Source organism: Alexandromys fortis, unplaced genomic scaffold (assembly GCF_014885135.2).
Source record: "Alexandromys fortis isolate MF-2015 unplaced genomic scaffold, M_Fortis_MF-2015_v1.1 scaffold_56, whole genome shotgun sequence".
Classification (NCBI taxonomy): Eukaryota; Metazoa; Chordata; class Mammalia; order Rodentia; family Cricetidae; genus Alexandromys; species Alexandromys fortis.
Genome location: NW_026067935.1, coordinates 449,892 through 476,109, shown reverse-complemented (window position 1 = coordinate 476,109; position 26,218 = coordinate 449,892). Strand labels below are relative to the sequence as shown.

Genomic DNA, 26,218 nt, shown 5'->3' with positions numbered 1-26,218 from the left:
CCCCCCCCCCCCCCCGCTATTTCTGGAGACTGTACCGCAAAACAAAGCCACCTCCCTACCGAAGTCCCCAACATAAAATAACCATATTTTGTAATTGTTACTTATCTTTGGAAGTTTGCTGAAATGATGATGGTTGTTTTGTAGCACTAGAAAATTGATTCCAGAAATTTCTACATCTTGATGAGCTAGCTGACTATAATTACACAGAACAGAGGGTGACTTTCAGGAAACAATACTTATTTTTTTGGTTCAGTAAACTGTCTTTTTCTCCCAGCTAGTTGTATATTGAGGTCAGCTTCGAGAAGATTGGGGCTTGAGCAGCAGTGGCTACTGTCTAAAAATGACAAATAGTCTTCAAGCTCTGTCTGTCCACAAGGTAATAGAGTTTTATATGTACTTTCTTTGACTTTTGGCTCACATACCATATAAAGAATATTAGCATCCATATATCTTCCAAATGCCTCCCAAATCCAGGCAGCTCCCTGCAGATCTTCTGCCTGGAGGTTGTTGGTTTTCCAGCAGAACAGAAATTTAATATCCAAATTTGACTTTGCATACAGATCTTTCAACACAGTGTTTTAAATGGATGTTTGCAGGGGCAAAATTTATGTTTCTTTTCTGCGAACTGTGTGCATTGTAGATACAGTTGATGGACCACTGGAGTCAGTTGAATCTGGAGTGGCCAGATTACTAGATGTCACCAAGACAGGGACTTCCTGGTTGGTGCTGGCACAACGACCCTATGCCCAGCAGCTGCTACTGACCTTTATTTTATTTTATTTATTTTTAAAAATTTATTAAACTTTATGTGCATTGGTGTGAAGGTGTCAGGTTTCCCTGGAACTGGATTTACAGACAGTTGTGAGCTGCCATGTGGGTGCTGGGGATTGAACCTGGGTCCTCTGGAAGAGCAGCCAGTGCTCTTAGCTGCTGCACCATCTCTCCACACTTTGTCTTTTTGAGACAGGGTTTCTCTGTAGCTTTATAGCCTGTCCCAGAACTAGCTCTTGTAGACCAGGCTGGCCTCAAACTCACAGAGATCAGCCAGCCTGCCTCTGCCTCCCAAGTGCTGGGATTAAAGCTGTGCACCACCACCGCCCGGGTGAACTTTATTTTTGATGTTAGGCCTGGAAGTGTTGTTTGCATGTTGTTGTATAGATCTATGCAATTGTTATTTCATGTATAGTAATCTTATCTCTTAGTTTTAAGAAATTCTTCAGAGTATTTTAATTGATATATAACCCATTTTAATTTTTCAGTTGATTCTCAGGGTCTCGTAGTTAAGGCTGGCTTTGAACTTGCCACATACTGACCCTCACATAAGCTTGGGTTTTGGGTGCATATGTTGTTGTAATCATACTATATGTGTGTGTGTGTTTTTCTTATGCTAGAATCATGTCATAGTAGTTTTTGGTAAAAATGGATTGCCTTCTTCTCACACTTATAGATCTTCCTTTCCCTTGTATTTTTTGTTTGTTTGTTCAGTTTTCCGAGACGGGTTCTCTATGTGTTTGTGGTTTTTGTTTTTGTTTTTCTTGATGATGGGGGTTGAGCTCAGGGCTTCACACCTGCTAAGCATACACTCTGCCACTGGGCTACACTCAGCTCTGCACACCTGTCCATAAACAAATGCAAATGTCCCAATTACACAACACTTCAACTGTCACTTTGTCCAACAACTAATTATTGATTGCTTAATATCTGGTAAGGTTAATCCTAGCCACAGGGCAGTGATACACAAGGCAGTGGAGGCCCCTGCTCTCTTCAGGATAGAAGGAGAGAGGCGTTTGTATGGAGTTTATTGCCCAGCATGGCTTCTTACTGGCAAGACCCAGATGAATACCAGCAATGAAAGCTCAGACCTGGGATTTCAGACACTCGGCTTAATTTTTTTCTTATTATTTGTGTGTGTGTGTGTGTGTGTGTGTGTGTGTGTGTGTGTGTGTGAATGTATGCTGTTATGAGTGCAGGTGTCTGAGGAGGCCAGAAGAGGGCTTGGGTTCCCTGGAGCTGGAGTTGCAGGCAGTTGAGAGCTGCCCTATGTATGTGCTGGGAACCAAACTCTGGTTCTCTGGAAAAACATCAAGTACTCTTTTTTGTTGTTGTTGTTTTTGTTTTTTTGTTTTTGGAGACAGGGTTTCTCTGTAGCTTTGGAGCCTGCCCTGGCACTAGCTCTTATAGACCAGGCTGGCCTCAAACTCACAGAGATCCGCCTGCCTTTGCCTCCCAAGTGCTGGGATTAACATCAAGTACTCTTAACCATGGATAAGGCTAAAGGTTCTGAAGCTACCATTACAGATATTTATAGTGCACACGCCTTTAATCCCAGCACTCGGGAGGCAGAGCAGGTGGATCTCTAAGTCTGAGACCAGCCTGGTCTACAAAGTGAGTTTCAGGACAGTCAGGGCTACACAGAGAAACCCTGTCTCGAAAAACAAAAACAAACAAAAAATTAAGCACACACACACAACACACCCCACACACGCATGCACACACCCCCCACGTGCGCGCGCGCAGCCTCCAAAGATACTTGTGAAATAGTGAAAGTAAGCATGCTGCATGGAGAGCCAGGTTCAAGCCTAAGGGGAGGGTGGCGTGGATCCAGATCAGCTGCACAGCACAGATTCCACAGAGACTGAGATGTGTGAGATCGATAACTGGGGTAGGTGAGCAAGGGCTTCATATGCAGCCTCCAGTTCCTTCTTTTCTCCTTTGGCATGCAACATTCAACAAATTTTAAAGATTGATTTTTATTTTTTTAATTATGTATATATATATTTATGTATGTGTTTGTGTGTGTGTGTATGTCTGTCTATATACTGGTATGTGCATGTGAGTCTGTACAGATCAGAAAGATTGTGAGCTGCCTGACGTGGATGCTGGGAACTGAACTTGCGTCTTCTGCAAAAGCAGTGTACGCTTTTAACTGCTGACCCATCTCTCCATCCCTTTGGGTGATTTATATAACTGTTTCATTGGTATCTTGTTTGCCAAGCTCAGTTCCTTAGCCACACTCTGCTCAAGGAAGCATGGAAAATGTGCTCTTTTTTCTGGATGGCTTGTTACATAAAACCGAGTATCTCAAGCACACTGCTTAGGAGGAGGAAGCATGCTTGGGATTGAAGGTGGTTTGCTATCTACCACCAGGGAATCAGTGCACAAACAGCCCTAAGAGCAAGGGGCAAAGAGCCCAGGGAGGTCAGGAAGAAGGAGAGATAATAGAGAAGGGTGGCCAGTGGCACCAGTAAAGTGCCTTTAGAGCAAGGGTGAGGGCCTGAGTTCAGATCCCAGCACCATATAAAAAGCTAGGCATAGTGGCATGTTCTTGGGATCCCAGCACTGGGGCAACAAATATCGGTGGATCCCTGGGCTCAGTGGCCAGCCAGCCTCGCTTACTTGGAGAACTCCAGGCCACTGAGAGAACTGTCTCAAAACAAACAAACACCAAAAATATAAGCGCAATGTATGTTGGAGAGATGGTTGAACACTTACTTGATCACTTGCTGCTCTCCAGAGGACCCCAGTAGGTCCCAGCTCAGCACCTACATCAGGTGGCTCATAGCTCCAAGGAATTCTGCGCTCTCTTCTGGCAGTGCCTTCGTGGGCACTGCCCTCATCTGAACAAGTCTACCCGACCAAAGGTAGATAGCACCTGAGAAACAACACCCAAGGCTACCCTAGGCCCCATGCAGATGAGTGTACGTGCCACGCAGATGAGTGTACATATGTGTGTATGTATAAATATGTGTACCCACAAAAGAAATAATCAAAAGGAAAGAGGGAATCAGCTCATTTAAGGGGGGAAAAGTAGACACTTAAGCATTGGAAATACATAAGGTTTTTACTGAAACCATCTCAGTGGTGTATTGGAGATGGTACACAGAGTGTAGTCATGAAATTTAAATTTACTTATTTTTATTTATTTTATATGCATGAGTATTTTTTTGTATGTCTGTGTACCACGTGTATACAGTGCCCAAAGAGAGGGCGCCAAATCATTTTTAACAAAAGGTACAGACTGTTGTGACCCTCCTGGTGGCTGTTGGGAATCGAACCTGAGTCTTCTGCAAGAGAAGCAAACTGCTGAGCTATCTCTCCAGCCCCACCCCTTTAAGTTATTTTTTTTCTTGTAGCTGTCAGCAGTAAGAAAGTAAGAGAGACATGTGCTTTTGTATGATGGTTGATTGATGGGTGATTCTCTGTAGAGGTATGTTACTTTCTGCTTCCAGGATGGAGTACTTTTTAATGATTGTCCTACATGTGTGTTCTTATTTATCTGTTCATCCATCTATCCATCTGTCCGTCCATCCATCCATCCGTCCGTCCGTCTATCGAGACATAGTCTCACCATGCAACCCTGGTTGGCTTGAAATTGGCTTATAAAATAGACTGATCTCCAACTTCTATGGAGATCCCCTGCCTTTGCCTCTCAAGTCCTGGAATTAAAGATATGTGCTACCTAACATTTTTTTTTTTAAATCTGTTTGTTTGGTTGGTTTTTCTTTTAAGGCAGGTCCTCATGTAGCTCAGTCTGGCCTCAAACTTGGTCTGTAACCATGAATGACCTTGAATTTCTGACTTTCCTTCCTCTCCTAGTTTCTGCCCCGAAATCCTTCAGTGATGGACTGTGACCTGGAAATTTAAGCCAAATCTTTTCCTACTCTAAGTTGCTTTTGGTCAGAGTATTTATCATACCAAAGAGCGAAAGCTAGAGCAGGACCCCAGGCGGTGACGCTGCTTGACTCAGACCAGCCCAGGACAGCTGGGAAGTGGAAAGGCCTGCCCTCTACAGTGGGAACAAGCCTGTGTAGCTGAAGAAAGGGAACCATGATCTCTCATTTTACTATCATCCTTCAGAGTGCAAAAGTTACTGCCCCAGTCTGGGGTCAGTAGAGAAGGCACTGAATGTGTGTGGTAGACACATTTGGAGGTCTGCACTGTGACAGTCTCTGGTGTGCCGGCGTCAGGGAGTGAATTACCCTGGGATAAGGGGCATGGGCTGCACCTCTGGGGGGGCTTTTCATAGTCTCAGCAAGGCTGGTAACAAGTTTTGGCCCTTCACCACTAAAGTGGCCATGAAAATTTTTTTTTTTTTACATTTATTTACTCTGTGTGTGTGTGTGTGTGTGTGTGTGTTGTGTGTACATGCTCACTTGTTTGGAGGGTAGAGAACATCTTTTGGGAGTTGGCTCTCTTCTTCCACCATGTGGAGGGTTCTGAGGATTGAACTCAAATCGTGAGGCTTGCCTGCAAGACCCTTTTACCCCTGAGGCTGTCTTGCTGACTTGAGTGGAGGGCCTCTGCCCCATGCTGGTGAGCTCTCTTCTTTAGTTTTCTTGCCAGTGGGATCCTTCAAGGCTGCTCATCTCTAGGTCTGTTTTAAATTTCGAGCCTAGCCATCCCCATTTTGGAGATGAGAAATGAAATCTTTTATGAGAATCATCATATTTGACTTATTAAAAGCAGAGTTTCAGAGGAAAGGGGAATTAGAAGGAATGATCAGGAGCTAATGTCTTTACTAGTAAAGCTGGGAGGAAGGAAGCACTTTCTCAAATTGACATCTGAAAAATCTTTCTTAGCACTTTCGGGAAATAAAGATGCTAGAGACCATTTGGGGTCTGTTTGATTTATGACGATTTAAAGATAACTCATACCTCTGATGAGGGCCTGCAAGAAGGCCCTACGTGTGGGAGAGACTCCTTTGCCTTCAGAGGAACAGAAGAATTACTCAATTGGTCCTTGAGGTATTGGGTTAGAATAAATACCATTTATATCCAGCTACTTGTTGTGTTCCTAAATCCAGCCATACACTAGGGAAAATCAGCTGCTCCTGGGACCAGTCAGAAATGTTCAGTTTCGCATAAAGGACAATCCCTGGAGTGTATGTGGTGCTGGGGATGGAAGCCAGGGGCTTTGTGCATGCCAGACAAGCTTACTGCTCCCTCCATGTGTCGCCTGAGCTGCAGCCCTGGCCTGATAGGTTCTCTGTGTGTACTCGTGTCGGGTGTGTGTGTGTGTGTGTGTGTGTGTGTGTGTGTGTGTGTAGAGATCCCCTAGAGCTAGAATTGCAAATGGTTGTGAGCTACCTGCTGTGGACACTAGGAGTTGAATTTGGGTCCTCTGCCAGAGCAGTACATTTTTTTTAAATTGCTGAGCCATCAATCCAGCCCCCTCTTTAAAAAAAAATTAGTCTGTCACTGTGGTGTGTGGTGTGGTGTGGTGTGTGTGTGTGTGTGTGTGTGTGTGTGTGTGTGTGTTTGAATGCTACAGGACACATGTAGAATTTAGAAGATGAGACCTTGTAGAGTTGGTTCTTTGCTTCCCCCTCCAGGTCTCGGGGATGGAAGGCAGATCTCTAGACTTGAACAAGTGTGTTTAGCTGCCATCCCATCTCCCCAGCCCTGCCTCTTCTGGCAGGTCCGACTTGCTGTCGTTTCTGATTTTACTTTAGAACAACAGACGTGAGTTCTGTCCCCGCAGGACATGTCACTAGTTAGTGTTCCAGAGAGGGAACTCGATCAGCTTCAGTTAAGGGCTAGGTCACCTGTAATCGGTGTTTTTTATTTCTTTTTGGTTTTATTAACGAATCTAAACATTCCTGACCTCCAAAGTCTTGCGTTTAAACAACCAAGTCCTGGAAGGGGGAGTTGTTTTCTTACTATTTGGGACGCAGACTTGGGTTGGCTTACGCAGCATTTCTGGAAAGTCAGTCTGCTGTTGAGTTTATCAGCTTGATCTGAGGATGCGTGGTTCCCAGTCACCCAGCATTCTTGTCAAACTGGCCCTGTTGTGGTAGTTTGGGGAACCAATGATGCTTACGTTGGGTGTTTTTCCCATACCCTGTGTTCCATGTGCCTTGGGATCAGCCACTTCTGTTCATGTGAGTTTACCGCAGGAATGATGGATGGGCTGTGTCTCTGAAAATACTGCTGGGGGCTTTGCTTCTCTGCCCATATCTTCAGACATACAAGTCAGTGTGCAGATGTAAGTCATGGGGACTGACGTGGCATCTGGGCAGGGTCACACCGTGAGCAGCCACTTACTGATTTTGGTGACACTGATCTCTGACCTCTTTATAGTACTCTTTGTGGACCCCCTCTTCCACCTGGTGGCAGCGATCTTCAGTCGTGAGTGCTAGGATTGCAGGTGTCTGTCTCCACACCCACCTGTTACTACGGCTTCTTACAAATCCAACATGAAAATCTCTGCCTGGCATTAGCATTCTTCTAGAACAGGTTTTTCCAAGTCTTTGGTGGGAACAAGGGTCTAAGAAAACAAACTCACTCAACCTTTGCTCACCCTCCCTTTTTGAGAATCCTGCCATGATGGCTAATTTTAAATGCTGATTTGGCAGGACCAAGGAGACAAGCCTTGGGGGCGTTCTCTTTACTAGGTTAACTGAGGTGGGCGCCTCACTCTACAGGAGGGATGCACCATCACTGGGCTTGGTTTGGAATACATATAAAGGAGTAAGTTAGCTGAGCGTGAGCAGGTGAGTGTGCATTGCTCTCTCCTTTTGACTGTGGGTGCAATATGACTGGCTGCCTTGATTTCCCCACCGCGATGGACTGCATCCGTGAACTGTGAGCCAAGGCACCCTTCCTCCCTAAAGCTGCTTTTGTCAGGGCATTTTTATCACAGCCATAGGACAAGCAACTAGCCCACCTGTCTACGCCGAGCCCTGCTCTCATCAGGAATATCTTCCTCAGCCGTAGAGTTCACAGATGTCACCTGAAATGCCACCAAAGGTGTTGACTGAATAGCCACACTATAGATGCGTGACTGTTGCTTGGCATTGAACATCTTGTGGCTCTGTGTCTCAGCATGATAGAGAGGCTTGGCTGAATAGTCTTGCGCCTCAGTATTCGGCTGTAAGCTTTATCATTCCCGTAACCTAAATTTTTAGAAGTGTAATTTCCAGGTCAACAGAGTTTGATACTCTAGATTCCTTAATCACATTTCCACGTTACTTCCAAAATGTGTGCGCGGATTCACAGTCCCACCCTCAGGGAATGATATTCCTGTCTAGGAAGCGTTGAGTACTGCTATTTAAAAGAAACAACCTGTGCCAATTTGATAATCCACTCTGTCGCATTTGCACTTCCACTAGCGGTCACCACTGTGGAAAACCAGCGCAGCAACTGGGGCGGAAGCCATGGAGGAACACTGCGGACTGGCTCACTCCTCAAGGCTTGTTCAACCACTTTCTTATACCATGCAGGGCAAGCTCGGCCCTTCAGATCAACCATTAAGCAAGGTGTCTTACAGAGTTACCTGCAGGCCAGTGTTAATGTGGAAGCGTTTCCTCAGCTAAGAGCTTCTCTTCCCAGGCGTGGCTAGTTTTGTGTCAAGTTGACAGAAACCAACCAACACCAGGAGCTTTGCCTCGTTTTGAACTTTTTGCAAATGGAACCAGGGCAGTTCACTTGGTTTTGGGACTATTCCTACACTTTTCCTTTATGTGTATCTATTGGATGTGTGGAACTATATTTTCGTTACCATATCTCAGTGTCTGAATATGCCATAGCCTACCCATTCTGTTATTGACAAATATTCACGGTCCTGATGATTTTTTCTCACAGTATTCTGATACATACGTCTGGGTATGCATACATGCTTGTTAACACTCGCTGTAGGAACGGTGTGTACTTGTGTGTTCGTTCACCTGTAGTAGGTAAATTCTGTCTGTCTGTTTTGTGGTACTGTGGAAAGAACCTAGGGCCTGTGATTTCTAGACTACAGGAGGAGTTCACCACTGAGCTACACCCCAGTCCCTCCCTGGGGGATTCTAGGCAGTGGCTCTACCACTGAGCCACACCCCAGCCCTTCACTGGGGGATTCTAGGCAGCGGCTCTACCACTGAGCCACACCCCAACCCCTCACTGGGGGATTCTAGGCAGGGGCTCTACCACTGAGCCACACCCCAGCCCCTCCCTGGGAGATTCTACTTTGAGCTGTCCCCCTGCAGCAGCTCATTTCTGAGCTGTGTGTGTCTGTGCTCTAACAACAGGTTGTGTATGGAAGTCGCGTCCTACCTGGTCTGCCACTAGTCTTGTCGGCTGCTGTGTTACCAGTCGAAGTAGACTTTTGCATTTCTGTGCATTGGATTTTTAATTTTCAAAAATCATGGTAGATGTGCAGAAATTATTCTTGAGGGAGAGGGCAGTACAGTTCTGTTTTTTTGGTGTGAAAACTTGTTTTATTTTTTTGTTGTTGGTGGTCTGGTGGCCTCATGTGCACACCAGGTGTTCCATTTCTGGACTTCATCCTGGGGCCTACAGAAACTCAAGGCCATACTCTAAGATCTGCTTGTTTTATTTTATGTGCATGAGTGTTTGTCTCTGTATGTCTGTTCTCCATGTGCCTGCTTGGTACCCATGGAGGTCAAAGAGAGCATCGAAGCAGTGCAGGGGATGCTGTAGGCAGGGAGACATCAGAGCTTTATAAACCACACCTGAGAGGTCCAGACCACAGCATTGAAGACTGAACACGGTGTCCAGTTGCTTCTGCTGAGGGGCCCATGCCTTGACATCTGTTGAGGTGTGGTGTGCTTTGCTTAATTGGACTTCATGGTTTCTGTTCTCAGTTATGAGACTGTAATTGTTCAGACACAAATCCATTTTTAGGTCAAGGCCAAAGGAGAACAAGTGGAAGACCACATTCAGCCTGTGGGCCGAATTGATTAGAGTGTTGACACAATTTGTCTTTTTTGAGACAGGGTCTCCTGTAACCCAGACTGGCCTTGAACTGACCCTGTAGCCGAGGTCGGGCTTGAATTTGGATCTTTCTCCAGTCTTCCAAGTGTGGGGATCTTTTAATTTTTTATTTAAGTGGCATTTTACAGTTTCTCTGTAGAGGTCATTCCTATGTTTTGTAAGATTTATTCACAAATATATAGTGTTGGATACTATTGGTAAACGATTATTTAATTTTTTCAGTTTCAAAAATTATTATACATATTCAGGAATTAGATTTTTGGATACTTACTTTGTATTACATATACTTCTAAAATAATTAATTCTTTGTTTTTCAAGTCATATGGAATGTTTAAAAGATCTTCTAAGTGTGTTTGTGTGCGTATGTGAGTATGCGCGCGTGTGCTGGTACACGCATACCATAGTTTATGGGCTACATCACACATGTGGAGGTGGACGGCTTGCGGGCATGGGTCCCAGGCATCAGACTCAGGTTGCCAGGCTCTGTGGTAAGCACTTCTTCCCACTGCGCTGCCTCGCCAGCCTGGGGTACCCTTTGGTTGCTTGTGGAGCATCAGTTTCGCTGTGTGGTGCAGGTTCTAGGAGAGTCCTCGCGCTGCCTCCCCATCATCTCCTGGATTCCGGAGGAGCCTTTGTTGTCTCACCGATGAGTTTTCCTGTCAACTTTTCAAATACTTGTCATTACTCTGGAGACAGCTCCTTTTGTTCCCAGTGCCTTATGATTTTTTAAATTATGAGTAACTGTTGAGTTCACATGCTCATTCTCATTCTGTTGAGTAGACTCTGTTCTTTTCTTCTGCTAATATGGTGAATAGCACTGATTTTTCAAATACCAGACCACATTCCATTTCTGAAATAAGCCTGTCGCTGTATATCTATTTTGTGTTATTGGGCTATTCTGCGTATTAAAATTTAAAAGCTGTTTCTGTGTTCCAGAGAGATGCTGAACTATAATTTTCTTTTTCTTTTTTGAAAAGATTTATTTTTAATATTTATTTATTTACTATGAATACAATATTTTGTTTGTGTGTATGCTAGCAGACCAGAAGAGGGCACTAGGCCCCATTACAGATGGTTGTGAGCCACCATGTGGTTGCTGGGAATTGAACTCAGGACCTTTGGAAGAGCAGGCAATGCTCTTAACCTCTGAGCCATCTCTCCAGCCCCCTGAAAAGATTTATTTTATTTTCATCTATGTGTTATGTCTCTCTGTGTTATGTTGTTGTCCTTGGGGGCCAGAAGAGGGAGTCTTCCCGAGGGGCTGCAGGTACAGGTGCTTGTGAATGGTTCAGTGGGACCTGAAGCAGGTCCTCTTTAAGAATAGCAAGCAACCTCTGAGCCATCAATCTAACCCCGATTCCCTTCCTTAACTTTTTTTTTAATTTTAAAATTATTTTATTCCTTTTTTAAAGAAATGCAGATGAGTCTTTTGCCTGCATACAAGTGTGTGCACCATACATGCACCTCGTGCCCAAGGAGACCAGAAGAGAGCTTTGGATGCCCTAGAATGAGTTTACAACTGTGAGCTGCCATGTGGTTGCTGGAATCAAACTCATGTCCTCTGGAAGAGCAGCCAGTGCCCTCAACAGCAGCCATCTCTCCAGCCCCATTAGAAATCATGTTAAAAATTTATTCCTTCCCAATTTCACACATGTATATGTAGTTTGATCATATTCCCCTACTCATCTCTTAGTTCCCCCCACTCCCACTGAAGCCCTCCTTCCCAGCAATTCCGTTCATGTCCGTGTGGGCTCCCCCCCCCAACTTTCATGATTTTTTGGTGGGGAGGGGACCCATCTGGGTTTAATTAGGGCTGTTCAAATGAACTGAACTGTAGTTTTCTTTCATCAACTTTGTCTTTGCTAAGAGCATTATGGTGACCTCTTAAGCACAAGGTGCTCCCCGTGCGCTGGAGGGGTAGGATGCTTCTGTTGACTCCGTTGACTCATTTTAGTAAACTGGTTCTCAAGTACTCCAGTAAACTGATAGTAGTCATCCCATGATGCTCTGCTGTCCCCTTCTGTCCCGCGGTCTCCATGTTGTTTTCTCCTCATTTGTTCCGTCCACAACAGCAGATTTTCCTGTTACTCTCTCCAGTTAGTTTTTAAATATTACTCAGTTTTAAAAAGCTGTACATTTGTTCTCTCTCTCGGGGGCTGCAGAGGACACTTTGTGGGAGGGATGGGTTCTCCTCTTCCACCATGTGGGTCTGGGGGAATTGAAGTTAGGTTGTCGGGCTGGCAGCAAGTGCCGCTAGCCTCCCTCACTGACTGCCTGGCCACTTCCTCAGCTTCCCTGTGACTGAGTCTTGACAATGTTGCTGGGCTGTGTTTTCTGACGGTTTCCCCTCCGTCTCACCTTTTCGAGTTTTTCCCCTGTGTCTATGCTGCTATTTACATACACTTATATATTTTGCTGGGAGTGTGCGTATGTGCCTGCGTACATGCCTGTGTGCGTGCGTGCGTGCGTGCGTGTGTGTGTGTGTGTGTGTGTGTGTGTATGAGTGGTGTATGCATGTGTACACATGCCATGGCGCATGTGGTGAAGTCAGCAACTTTCTGGAGTGGGTTCTCTTCACCTTGTTGGAAAGTATCTGTCTTATTTCTGCTGGTGTGCGGCATACACCAGGATAGCTGACCCCTGGGTGCCAGCTGATCCTCCTGTCTCTGTCTCCCATTTCTCAATAAGAATGCTGTGGTTACAGATGTGAGCCTCCACATCTGGCTTCTTATATGGGTTCTGTAGATAGAATGCAGGTTGCCAGGATAATATGGTAAGTGGCAGGGAAAGGGCCTATATGGCTCACAGTTGAAGGCACAGTGCAGCAGGGGACAGGGAAATCAAGGAAGCAAGAGCCTGAAGCAGCTGCCACATGGCTTCCAGAGTCAGGGACAGAGCAGTGAATATGTGCTGCTGCTTAGCATCTTTTCTGTGCTGCAGGTCAGGATCCCAGCCAAGGGATGGTCCTCCTCACTATTAGGGTCTTCTCCCACATCAGCTAATAAATTAAGGCAATCCCTCGAATGCATGCCCAGAGGCCCACCTCCCATATGATTCTAGATTCTGTCAAGCTGGCATTAAACCAACGCAGGGAACATGAGGTGCTGCCTCAAAATAGATAGATAAATAAAAACCTTCCTTTAAGTTGTTTTTTCCTGCTCTGTTTCTGGTGAGGGTCTTCTGTTGCCACTCTGCCTTTGGGATACTGAGGGAGGACCAAGCCTACTTGCGACTCCATGCCAGACTTGGTAAGATGGAAACAGATGCAGATAAATTATTTTACTACTTTTTGTGTGTATGGGTGTTTATCCTGAGTGTGTGTCTATGCACTATTACCTGGTGCTCATGGAGGCCAGAAAAGGGTGTCAGATCCTCTGGAACCGGAGTTGCAGGTGTTTGGGTGCTGTCTGTCATGTGGGTGCTGGAAGTCAAAGCTGGGTGCTCTGGAAAAGCAGCCAGTGCTCTTATCCTCTGAGCCATCTCTCTGGGTTATCAGTCTAGAGCTTCCTTCCCCATGACAAGAAACAAATGTTTTTGCAGAGACAAAGTCCCTATTTTAGTAAAGAAAGACTTAAGATCAATACATATTAAGAAGTTAGAAATGAACCGCAAATTACCTACAGAGTAAGCCCTTGGGAGGGAATAAAGAGGTTAATGAGACAGAAGAACATCCCCGGAATAGAGATGATTATAAAAACCAAAGCTGGCTCTGTCCAAAAAGCCTAGAAGACTGCAAAGTCAGCCAGTGAAGCGAGAGAAGACGAATGTGCGGTATTGGGGATGAAAAGGGAGCGTTTGGGGGGGGGGGGCAGTTACCGTTTTGCTGCCTGAAGAGACACCATTACCGAGGCGGCTTCTGGAAGAAAGAATTTAATGGGGTCTTGTTTAGAGTTTCAGAGGGTGAGTCCGGACCGTCATGGCAGGGGGCATGACTGTAGGCAGGCATGTGCCGGGGCAGTAGTGAGAACTTACCTCTCAACTGCAGAGTGGAGGCAGAGAGTGAGGGTCTGGGCCTGATGTGGGCTTTTGAAACCTCAGAGCCCATTCCACAGTGATGCGCCTCCTCCAAGACCTCACGCAGTTCCAGCATGCAAATACGTGAGCTTGTGGGGGCCGTTCTCACTCAGACACCACACTGGACACCACGAGAGTTTGCAAAACTCTAGGGAGGCTAAGGACGTGGCTCAGAGGGCCAAGTACTTGCCACACACAAAGCTGAGGCTCTTGAATTCAAATCCCTTGAGCTCATGTAAAGCCAGACTGAGCAGTGCTCACCTCGAGTCTCCGTGCCCCGTCAAGCTGAGATGGGTCAGCCAGCCTGAGTTAGGCAGCAGTGACCAACCAAGGAAATCCATCACAGAAAAGATAGCAGGTGCAGACGGTCAGTCTCGGGTGGCCTCTCTGACCTCAACACATGTGCTGTGGCGTGTGTGACTGCCTTCATGCATGCTCACAAATTGATATACATATATATATTATATATGCATATGTATAAAAGAAAGAAATAAGATTTTGAATGACTTTGTGCTGATTAAACGAAATGTACAAATTCTTAGGAAGCAAAGCTAGAAAAACTTAGCACAAGAAAAAACTAGGGTGCTTGAGTCTGTAATGGCCATATTTCTACCAGCGCTGACACAAGATGGGTTTCTCTGGAAGAGGAAACCTGAATTGAGAAAATGCCCCCTTATATTGGCCTCTAGGCTTGCATTTTCTTGAATAATGAATTGCTGGGGATGGGCCCAGCACCCTGTGGGTGGTCCCACCTGGCCCTGGTGTATAAGAAAGCAGGTGAGCAAGTCAGCAAGTAGTATCCCTCCATGGTCTCTGCCTCAGTTCTTGCCTTGTGTTCCTGCTTGATTTCCTTCAGTGATGGACTGTGACCTGTAAACCAAGTAAATCCTTTCTTCCCCACGGTGCTTTTGGTCTTGGTTTTTTATCGCAGTAATAGAAAGCAACTATAATGGAGTTTACAAATGATCTCTCATTATTTATTACTTACTGAGACAGGGTCTCAACTCTGTAGCCCTGCTTGGCCTGGAACTCCCTATGTAGACCAGATTGGCTTCAAAGTCACAGAAATCCACTTGCCTCTTCCTCCCAAGTGCTGGGATTAAAGGTGTGCGCCACTACACCCTGCCTATTTTAATTTCTGTGTGTGTGTGTGTGTGTGTGTGTGTGTGTGTGTGTGTGTGTAAGTGGAGTGCAGTGCCCTTGGAGTTCAGAAGACCCCCGCCCCCCAGCTGGGGTTGCAGGTGCTGGTGATCCACTTGCCCGGTCCTCCCAAAGAGCAGTGCGCGCTCTTAACCACTCACGGAGGCGTCTCTCTAGTCTTCTGGTTTGATCATTTAAAAACCCGCCCAAAGAGAGTTGCGGGCCCAGATGGCTTCATGGGTGACTCAGCAGTTAGTTCCAGGAAGAACCAACACCAACTCTACCCATCTTCTCCAGGAAGAAGTCCGAGCTCTCTCCAGCTCAGGCTTTGTCATCCACAGTCACTTCTAGCAAGTGGCAAGGACTCTGCTGGGCTTGGTAGTGCATTCCTGAATCCCAGAATTTAAGCTCTGATCTGACCTCTGCAGCATGCTGTGGCATGTGCCTGTACACACTTAAATGAATAGATTTTTATTATGTTTAAGTTCACAAAGGGGTGTTGTTTATTTCTAGAAGGCAATAGTTGGATCCTAAACATAGACACTAAGCAAACGGCCAAGAACAGCCAGGACTCCATTAATGGGCATGGGAAGACCACTCTAACAGGACTTCTGTTGTGATTTTACCTTACTCAGCAGCAACTCTGCCCTCTGCCCACTAGATGTCAGTAGTACCCCTACTCGGGGAATCTGGAAAGGGCTCTCAAGGTGTCACCCTGTGGAAGGAAGTTTCAAAATTGGAACAGAATAGCCCTAGGGTTGTGGAGCTGCCCCTGGTTGAAAGCCACCACGTCTACAGGATAGCAGACTCTGTCACTGCAACAGTGTTAGCAGTGTAAGCTGGAAGTGGGTCAGCAGAACAGACTGGAAAAAGCTGTGAGAGCCCGCGGCAGACCCTCAGGTCTAGATGCAGGCTTTATTATATTTATTACAATGGGAGATCAATATGGATATGAGTTTAGTTACACATTTTAACTGATGTTTATTATGTGTGTCTCTGTGTGGCTATGTGCATGCAAGTTCAGAGGCGATGAGAGTGTTTTGGATTCCCTGGAGCTGGAGTTAGAGAAGCTTTTGTAAACCGGCCAGTTTGGGAGTACAGCACAAAACTCAGGTCCTCTGTAGGAACGGTGAGCACCCTTGACCACTGAGTCATTCCCTTGTGCCCTCACACCTTGTCAGGAGACAGGGTCTCACGTACTTCAGGCTTGCCCCAAACTTGCTGTGTGTCTCAGGATGACCTTGAACTCTTCTCAGTGCAGACGTGAGCCGCCCTGCATTTTGTTTTATGGTGCTGGGGGTGGACACCGGAGCCTCACTGTAGGGTAGGCAGGCACTCTACCCACCAAATCCACACCCTAAGCCTTTCTTTGTGGGTTTTCGCTGTTTTACAGGGTGTAGCAGATAGAGGCAGAGACAGAGAGAGAGAGAGAGAGCAAGCGTACACGCAAGCCCAGTTGCTAGGGCTTGTGTTGCTGGGGAGCCCATCTTGGACCACCTGCTTGGCCACCGTGTGGCTTCTGGCAGTTTACTTGCCCTGTTTACTCTGGGCCCAGATTTCATAGTTGTCAAATGAATATCATAGTCACACGAATCTGGTAAGATTCCTTCTGAAGTTTAGACAGATCCAAGAATCTTGAAAAGACACAAAACACTTGGGACGACTTATCTGGCGCCTGGCAAGTGTTGGCTCACCTTGCTTTGTTTCTCTTGCTAGCTCCCTCGCCCAGTTCTTCGTTCAGAGGATTTGTGGAGCGCCCCCCCCCCCTTTTTTTTGTGGCGGCAGAGTTCTGTTTAGGTCTCCCAGGAACATATTTTACTTACTTATTTATTTTTACTTTTTTTTACATGTAATTTCATAAATGAATCATTGGGTTTTTAATAGAGATGTTGAAATGGAATATTCTCTGCCTTCTATTCTGTACATGGTCTTTGCTGGCGTAGAACCATTCCTTTCCTCTCTTAGGGCTGGTTTCGGTGTGGAAGTGTACCGTGTCTGCATGTGTGATGTATTTTTGTGAGTGTGTGGGAGAGGCGCAGGTGCCTATGCTGCCTGCGGAGGCCAGGGGAGGAGAGCGGATGTCCTGCTGGGTCCCTCTCTGCTTTATTGCCTTGTGATGTGTTTTCAGCTGACCCTGGAGTGAGGCTGGCAGCCAGCGACCCTCTTGTCTCCACACCCCGCAGCTCCCCAGCCCTAGAGTCACAGGTGTGTGTGGCCATGCCTGGCTTTATTTGAGCCCTGAGATCAGAACTGACGTTTTCAAGCTTGTATCCCATGCATTCTCACACACTGAGCCTCTCAGCTCTGTCATTGGCTGGGGTTTCTGTGGGCTTTTTTTTTTTAATACTTTTTTTTTTTTTTTTTTGAGACAGTGTTTCTCTGAGACAGTGTTTCTCTGTGTAACAGCCGTACCTCTCCTGGAACTCCCTCTGTAGACCAGGCTGGCCTTGAACTCCCAGAGACCCACCTGCCTCTGCCCCACAAGTGCTGGGATTAAAGGCGTGAGCTAACATGGCCTAGCCTATCATTGGGTTTTTTAAATGGATCCCTAGTATTTGACATGATTCATTTCTATAAGGCCTGGTTCTAAGTGCTATAGAGTGGAATGCTGAGTCCTACAGAAAGAAACAAACCAACCCCACATGTTTGTTTGTTTGGAAACAGAGTTGCACTGTGTGGCCCGGGCTGGCCTGATATTTACTGTGTAGCCAGGCTTTAAACTTGCCGAGTTCTTGCCATGGCCTTCCAAGTGCTGGGCTTGCTGGGTTAGCATTGCTAAGCCTGCTCAAAGCCTATTTTACAAAGATGGAATTGATCATACTGAGGAAGCGTGCATGCTCTGGATCCCATCCTACCTGGAGTTTCTTTCAGCCCACTGGTGCTCTAGGCTAGGAGAGATGGTGAGTGTTGCTTGCTGACCAGCCTCTTTCCTTGCAATTTGTTTCTTTAGTTTGTAACTTTTCATAGTTTACTGCTTTTGTGTGCGTGTCAGTCATTTTTGCCCTGGCTGCCTTGATTTGATCATAGCCTTCAGGAAAACTTTAAAACAGGATAGGCAGTCTTCTGTGAGTCTAACTGGGAATATCCCTTTTATTTTTTAAATTTTATGTTGTGTGTGTGTATGTGTGTGTGTGTGTGTATCTGTGCATGAGAGTGCAGGTGTCCACAGAGGCCAGAAGAGGGCGTCAGATCCCTTGGTGCTGGAATTCTAGGTGATGTGAGCTGATCAACAAAGGTGCTGGGACCTGAATGCGGGTCCTCTGCAGGAGCAGAGTGTGCTCTTAACTCCTGCAGCGTCTCTCCAGCCCGGCTCCAGATGGCTTAGATTTGGTGGTGGGAGCCTGGTTGCTGTTTAAAGGGAGTTTAGAAGTTTCCCATCTTTTCTTCCCTGGTAAAATCCTTTGTAAAGAACTAAGTAGACAGGAATGAGATGCCCTTGATGTACCTGACAAATGCCCTTTACTATTCATCTCTGAGCCTGCTCTGTGAAAGATCTCAGTGCAGGCTGTAGGGCAGCCTTCATCCCAGCACCCAGGAAGTAGAGGCAGGAGAATCAGAAGTCCAAGGTCATGCTTGGGTACAGAGTCAGTTCAAGGCTAGCCTGGGCTGCAGGAGACTTACCTCAAAAAATCACAAAATGCTCTCAAGTGTCTCTTCTTTCAGTGAATTATGCCCCACCCCCAACATAGAGGTAGATACTTGGAGTTCTTTCTTTTCTCTTGATTATTTGAGCCCTGCTCTTTAGGATACCTGGGAATTTGTCCCCCAGGTCCCCCAGGTCCCCTAGGTCTGGCTCCTCTCCAGGGCTCAGTGTTGCACTTTAAGCTATCAGCAATGGTCTTCTGAGGGTTTCCAGTACGTCCTCGAGTCTTACTTGTTTATTTTGGGCCAGAAGGTAGCCGAGTCTCGGATTGTATGTCTTTCATAGCCTTTAGTGATTACAATCTTAATGCTTTTTGAAAAGCCTGCACCAGTTTGGGTTTGTGGTAGATGTTGGTGATTATCCATGAGTGTGACTTCCTGAAACAAGAAATGCCAAAGATTATAACTAACAAGAAAACTGGGAAGAAAAGAACCACGATTCATCTGCAGTTCACAGGATTGTTGTCTGAGCACACAAAGGTTATTTGAGTTAATTTCTCTTCTCTTAAAGTGATTTAATTAACTTATTGCTTACTTTTTAAAATTTTTATTAGCGTGTATCAATTTACTTAATGTGTTTCATTTTGTTATTTTTACTCATGTGTGTTCAGATAATTTCACCCTCCACTGCCCTCTGTCCTCCTCATCCCCTCATAATCCTTTTCATCTTCCTAGCAAATCTCCCTTTTATTTTAATGTCCCCTTTTTTATGACACACACACACACACACACACATACACACACACACACGACATGGAGATCAGAAAGACAAAGTCATATCCCCTGGAGCTAGAGTTACAGATGGTTTGAGCCGCCATGAGGGTGCTGGGAACTGAACTCAGGACCTCTGTGAGGGCAGCCGGTGCTCTAACCACTGAGGCAACTCTCCAGCTCACCATGACTTTAATTATGATTTCTTCTGTTCGCACTGGGAGAGGGGTTGTTTATTTACAGGAACATGGCTGGTGACTTACCAGTGCCTGCACTAGCGGGGATCTTGTTGTTTCTTCAATAGTCTTTTTGTTTATTTAGTGTGTGTCTGCTTGCAAGCACTCGTGAGTGAGGAAGACACTGGTTCAGAACCGGTTCTCACTGACCACCATGTGGGTCCCAGAGACTGAATTCGGGTTGTGACGATTGGCAGCAAGTGCCTTTACTCACTGAGCCATCTCACTAGCCCCCTTGCTCTTATTAAAGCTAATTCAGTTTGTGTGTGTGGTAGGCAGCTGTTTGGTGACTAACATGGTTGTAGATACTGGGAATAGGGGTGAGAGCGTGGGGAAAACATGTGCTAGCAGTTTGTGCCTTCTGAAAGGTGTATGATAATCTTTCTATCACTGATACTTTCCATCTGTCTGCAAAATGTAGTTTCAGGGGCTGGAGAGGAGAGCTGACTCAGTGGATAAGGCATTTGCTGCTCTTCCAGAGGACCCAGGCTCTAGGCACCTGTGTTGCAGGGGAGGGTGTGATGCCCTCTACTGACCTCAGAAGGAATTACACTGTACACAAACCCACACACAGACTCAGCCATATGCACACAATTAATTAAAAATAAAATCTTTTTAAGAGCCTTGTGCTCGACCAGTTGAGCTAGCTGAGCAACCGTCTTCTTTTCAAAAGTAACTTCAGTTTGTAAAAGTCCATAGGGGCTTCACCTGACCTGCATTCTCTGGGAGTCAAGTGTCAGCCAGTGCTCTTGGGTGAATCTGTGACTTCGGCTCAGTTTTAAACGAAGTCTTTTTCCCTGTTTCAGCAACAGCGAACAGTCTACAGACTGACACTTGTGAAGTCTTGGAACGTGGATGAACTCCAGGCCTATGCGGAACTGGTGTCCTTGGGGAACCCTGACTTCATCGAGGTCAAGGTGAGCTGTGCTGGCTGGTGGTGGGCATGCTGTGACTTAGGGATGACTGGCCAAGGCCCGGGGACAGACTTTCAGAACTCCTGGTCATTTGGTACACAGACTCACTGAGAAGCTGTCTCTGTCCTGGTCATCGGAGCAGCAGTGAAGGAGACCAAGCTGCTGGTCTTCAAAAGCATCTCCTTTGGGGGCTGGAGAGATGGTTCCGTGTTTAAGAGCACTTGCCTTGCTGATTTCCCAAGGACCCGAGTTTGGTTCCCAGTTATTGGACAGTTCACAACCATCTGTAACTCCAGCTCAGGGGATCCAGTGCTCTCTTGACTTCTGAGGGCACTGTCTACACACACACACACACACACACACACACACACACACACACACTTTTTAAATCTTTCTTTCTTCAGAGTAGAAAATAAGTTAATTATGGAACTGGCCAGTTCATAAAAATCAACCATTTCACCAATTTACTTTTACAGTCAGTGCTGCATGCAATGTGGTCGGTTTATTCTGACAGTTTAGATATTTGGTATTGGGTTAAAAAAATTGTTGAGAGCTTCTCCTCTGATGGGAGGTAGATAACATGAGCCAAGGAAGTTGTGCTGGAGTAATTAGTAATCTCTTACTGTGAGATGTTTCAGACCTATTCCAGATGTTGGTGGTAGTCTAATGAGTTCCGCCCACTTGTCACCTCCGGCAGGAGACCAGTCTTGGGTAGTCTAATTTCAGCTCAACTGCTACCCCTTTCCTGCTCTTATCCCTGCTTATTTTCCCCTAAGTTGTGTAAGTTAAAGGAGAGGTTCTCCATTTCATTCATTCCTTTACTTATTTCTTGTTTGATTTTTGAGATAGGGTCTCATTCTGTAGTTCAGGCTAGCCTGGGATGCACTGTGTAGCCCAGACCTTGGGCCAGCTAGCCTGGCATACACAGGAGGCAAATAATGAGTCCCTTTCTCAAGCAAGGGACTGACATCCTCTCACACAAGCAACAAAGATTGAAAAAAAAATTGTACCACTGGTTGTACCTAATGTCATAGGCATGTAATTACCCAGGATCACAAGTTCAAACTCATCCTCGGCTGTACATGAGTTTGAGTTAAGCGTAGGCTACATAAGACACTGTCTCAAAAAAACTGTGTGTGTGTGTGTGTGTGTGTGTGTGTGTGTGTGTGTGTGGCACTGAAGCCTGGCTAACTGGTTATGTGGAAGGTGGGAATGGTTTACTGAGGTAGAGAAAACCGGGGACATTAGAGGAGACATTTTCTGAGTTCCCTGTTGCCATATTAAATTTAGGGTATCTTTTAAATATTCAAGAATGAGTTTGAAAAACTCAACGGTTTGGGGGTTAAGCAGGACTGGAAGTAACAGTTGGAGCCCTGCCTTTGAGGTGGAGCATAGAGTAGCTAGCTCTCTGGAGGCCAGAGAGCATCCAGAAGAGGACTGAGCGCTAGGAGGACATCCCCACTCTGGAGGCCAGCTCTTGCTTCTCGGTGTGTAGTTTGAGACTGAGTATTACCTGAGTCCCAAGGGGGGGGGGAGTTGTAGCGTTTCCCTGCTCCCCTGGAGGTGGGCACTCTGGAGGGGAGGGGGAGGGGTAGAAGTGGGGACACCCAGGGCTCCTGCTCAGCTCTCTGTGGGAGGGGTGTGGAGTGGGACACCAGGGCTCCTGCTCTCTGAGCCATTATCAGTTTATCTCTGGTCAGGCCGCAGACACTCTTTGATTTTGAAATTGCTCTTGAGTTCAAAAGGTTTCTCTTGGCAGGAGTTTTAATGACGCACAAACACCAACTGTCTGAGAATATATGTCCGGTTCAGGGACAGCTTGCCAACTGCAGAGATTAGTGGCATTTTAATTTATGGCTTAACTATTAAAAATGTTGCTACAAATTATATGGTAGTAAAATCTTTGTTTTTATTGTGCTTGGCTGGATAATAGGCGTCTCTTCTCTCCCTTCTTCCCCCTCCCGCTTCCCTTCGCTCCGCTCACTCGCCCTTTCTTGTCATGTTTCCTATGATGAACATTTTACAATTTGGAAAAAAACCTGGCAAATATTATTATAATTTTCCTTTAAACAGGATCTTCTATAGATGTTATATTGTGCAGCCAAGGATGACTTGAGTCCCTGGTGCTGGGATTATGGGCACCACGGTACTGGCGGTCGGTCAGTCATTACTTACTGATAGTAGTAACTGCTGGGCTTTAGATAAAGATGACTTGTTAGATAGTGAATTTCCCTGCTGGGAGCTTTGTGTGTTTGACACCTGTTCACTTGACTTGGAATAGAGAAAGCTGTGTTACAAGCTCATGGCTTCTTTCAGATGACTTCCTACTTGGTTGTTCTATCCCCGTGCTTACCAGTATTTCCGGTGCGGCTTGTGCCGGCCTCACTAAAACACTCACTGAGACAACTGATAGAGGGCATTGGAGGCATGGGTGTTGTACTGAAGGCCATAACAGTAAATGAGGTGATCGTGTAAAATTCTTAGAGAAGTCCGTCGTCTAGCAGCAGTGGCGGGCAGAGGACGGCTTCCAGGAGTCGGGTTTCTCCTTCTGCCATGTGGATTTGAGGATCAAGTTCAGACTGTCAGACTTGGTAGCAATTGCCTCTACCCACTGAGCCATGCCGCCAGCCCCTCCCCTTGTGCCGTATTTCCCTACCTGTTCATCTGTTGATGGACAGCTGAGCTGATTGCACATGCTGGCTGTTGCGAATGCTGCTGCAGTAGGCGTGGACATTTGACTGTCTCTGTGCAGACCTGGGGCTCCTCCTGGGGTTCTGCGAGGTACAGGCTGGCCGCAAACATGCTCTCCCCGAAAGACAAATGGAGACCAGTTAGAGATTAGTATCACTGAACTGTCCCCAGTCCTTCTCTCTCTGTTTATTTTCAAGCAGGGTTTTGCAAAGTTGCCCAGTCTGCCCTTGGCCTCACTCTGTAGCCCAGGTTAACCCCCTTTACTAGTGCTCTGCCTCAGCCTCCCCTGGGCTGGGGTTGCAGGTGTTTACCAGCTCATCCCACCACTGGAAACTCGGACTGAAACGGGACTGAGGACATGGCCTGGTGGCAGAGTGCTTGCCTGGGATCTATGAGGCCCTGGCTTCTGTCCCCAGCACTTCAAGCGCACAGACAGCAACCAATTAAAAATAGGTTAGTGAGTGAGCCAGTAAGCTTCTCTGTTCAGGAGACTCAAATAGTTATGTCTGCAAGGCAATCTGTTTGCTGCCGTGGTGGCCTCACGCCTGTAATCCCAGTGCTTGGGGGGCCCAGGCAGAGTTCGAGGTCATCCTGGGCTGCAGGGTGATTCGGTGTCAAAAACAAAACCAGTGGAAGAGGCTGGAGAGATGGCTCAGTGGTTAAGAGTGCACGCAGCTTTCGCAGAAGACCCGGGGTTCAGTTTCCAGTACCAGCGTCTGGCAGCCCTCTGTTAATTCCAGCTCCAGGGGATCTGGCACCGTCTTTTGGCATCTGTAGGTACTAAACTCAGGTACACACGGGCACACATTTACATCATTAAAGATAAAAACCCTCGAAGGAAAGCCATTGGAGGCTAAGGAGACATTAAAAAGGGGGGTGGGGAGGAGAAAGAAGGCTCTCTAAAATTCCTTTGTTGAGAACCAGTGTGACAGGCTGTGATAGCCCTCATCCCCCTCTCTGTTAGATGAGATGCCTTAATGTCAGGTCTGCAAGTGGCGCCCTCAGAGCCTGAGGACGGGCGGGAGTGCATCCTACTCCGTTGCTTCAGGAGGGACTCCATCCTAAAGCACAGGAGACAGAGCCTTACACTGCAGGGCGGTGTACCGAAGGAACACTTTTCCACGGGCTGAGCCTAGCACCGAGAAGCCTTGAGTCCTGTCCACCCCTACTTTGCAAAAGGGCAAAGTCTCCCTTTGAGCCGGGGGAGGTTTGGTTCAAGTGTAACAGTCCGTCAGACTTCACACATGTGCCCGAGTTGGGGCCAGACCATGCATGCCCACAGCCCCTGCCTGTCACCCATAGTTGAGTCAACCTGCTTGTTTTCTTAACATTCCTTCCTAGGAATCTAAGGCAGATGTGAGCTGGGCATGATGGTGCCCACTGGAATCCCAGCATCTGGGTCAACACGGAAGGGTCATCTTCAGCTACCGTGATCCCAGGCAAAACTAGACTACATGTCTCAAAAACGCAAAAGCAAAAACAAGGGCTAGCAAGATGGCTCAGCAGGCAACAGTGCTTGCCACCAAGCCTGGTGACCTGAGCCTGACCCTGGGTGGAAGGAGAGCCAACTCTGGCAACTTGTCCTCTGACCTCCACCTGTGCACACGCAATGACCACACAAATAAATACCGAAGAGTAGAAGCATGTGTGTTTTCAGATGTGTTTCTATCATGGTTCCTAATCAAAACTTTTTTTTAGTGTATGTCTTGTTTTACTGCCTGAACCACACTAAGAGATATTTTGTCTGTCTTTTTTTCCTACCTTCTCTGTCTTTTGCTTCTTTATGAGGCTGAGTGGGGCATGCATCACAGGTTTTGTCTTTGTTTTTAATGTACATATGTGTGTGTGTGTGTCTCCCATCCTAACCACAGGTGCATGCAGAGGTCAGTCCAAAACTGGCAGGAGCCACTGTGTGGGTTTCAGGGATCCAGCTCAGGTGCTCAGGCTTGGCAGGAAGCACCCTTGCTCGCTGAGCCGTCCTGCGACCTGCGCACATTTCCGTACACCCAGTCAGCATGTGCCAGTGTAGACTTTCAGACTAAGCTGTCGTCCTGATCTTAGAGCAACAATGGCGCCTGTTCTCTGAGGCAGGTGTCTGGCTGCAGAGCCCAGGCTCTCTTGTCTCAGCTTCCTGAGTGCTGGGATTGTAGGTGTGCACCACCCCCTCCCCACCTGCCCTAAAGTAGTAATCCTTCAAGAGGTTTGTTTGTTTGAGAATTCAATGGGATAATCTGAGCCAGGATCCAGTAAATGTTGAGACTGCCTTCCATTAGGCGCTGTATTTAAAATAAATCAGTAGATGCTGTCTCCTCATTATATTGATTTCCTCTTTCCTTTCATTGCCAGTCTGGTAAAATATTTTTTTCTTTTATATTCCCTGTAAATTAACTTGCATTTTAGCCTCGTTAGGCTTAAATGGGGCCTTCATTTGTGAGCCCAAGATTCTCAGTCCTCATCATCTGTCTGCTGTGGGTAAAAACGTGCTTCATAGTGTAAACATCTGCTACATCACGGAGCCCGTTTGTAGGAAGTCCTGAGTTTGCGCTCTCTGCGGAGCCCAGGAAGGGATGGTGATTACTGTTGTCTGGGGATATTATCAGAGCCACCCTCTGTTAGCACCAAAACTGTTCCCAGACCCAGCAAGTGGGTGAGCAACTTCCCCTCACTGTCCACAGGCAGAGTCGGGGGCGGGAGGTTGCCAGTTACTCAGCCTGCAGTGCTGTATCCATTGTTTTTCTTGTTCCTGCATCCAAATCCTCCAGAAGAGGCCATTTCCAGGAGAGCAGGGATTTTTTGCGGGGCAGGGGGGTGCTATGGTGTGAGGAAAGCCTGTTTTCATCTGGGTGGATCAGTAAGCAGAAAGATGAGCTCTAGCATTCTGATGGCTTTCTCCTTTGTTCCTTTTTAATTTGATCACAGTTTAATCTTTATTCATTCATTTATTCATTCCTTTTTGGAGAAAGGGTCTTGCTGTGTAGCGCTGGCTGGCCTGGAATGCACTGTGTATACAGGGCTAGTTCTAAACTCACAGAACCCGTCTCTGCCTACGGAGTCTGAAATTAAAGGTGTGGGCTACCACAGTCAACCATTTTTTCTTCATTAAAAAAGATTATGTTGTGTGTGTGAGAGAGAGAGGAAGGAAGGGAGGGGGGGG

General features: G+C 46.5%; 1 protein-coding gene across 2 annotated transcripts in view; it reads left to right on the top strand.

The window, feature by feature from the left end:
- The window catches only part of LOC126504186 (S-adenosyl-L-methionine-dependent tRNA 4-demethylwyosine synthase TYW1), a 77,905-nt gene that overhangs the window by 38,353 nt on the left and 13,334 nt on the right, over positions 1 to 26,218 (top strand). The window contains exon 14 of one of the 2 annotated variants that reach the window (XM_050146268.1): positions 20,266 to 20,376. The exons of the other annotated variant lie outside the window; for it this stretch is intronic. Within the exon in view, the coding sequence (XP_050002225.1) occupies positions 20,266 to 20,376 (111 nt within the window). The remainder of the gene's footprint in view (positions 1 to 20,265; positions 20,377 to 26,218) is intronic. 2 annotated transcript variants of the gene reach the window in all.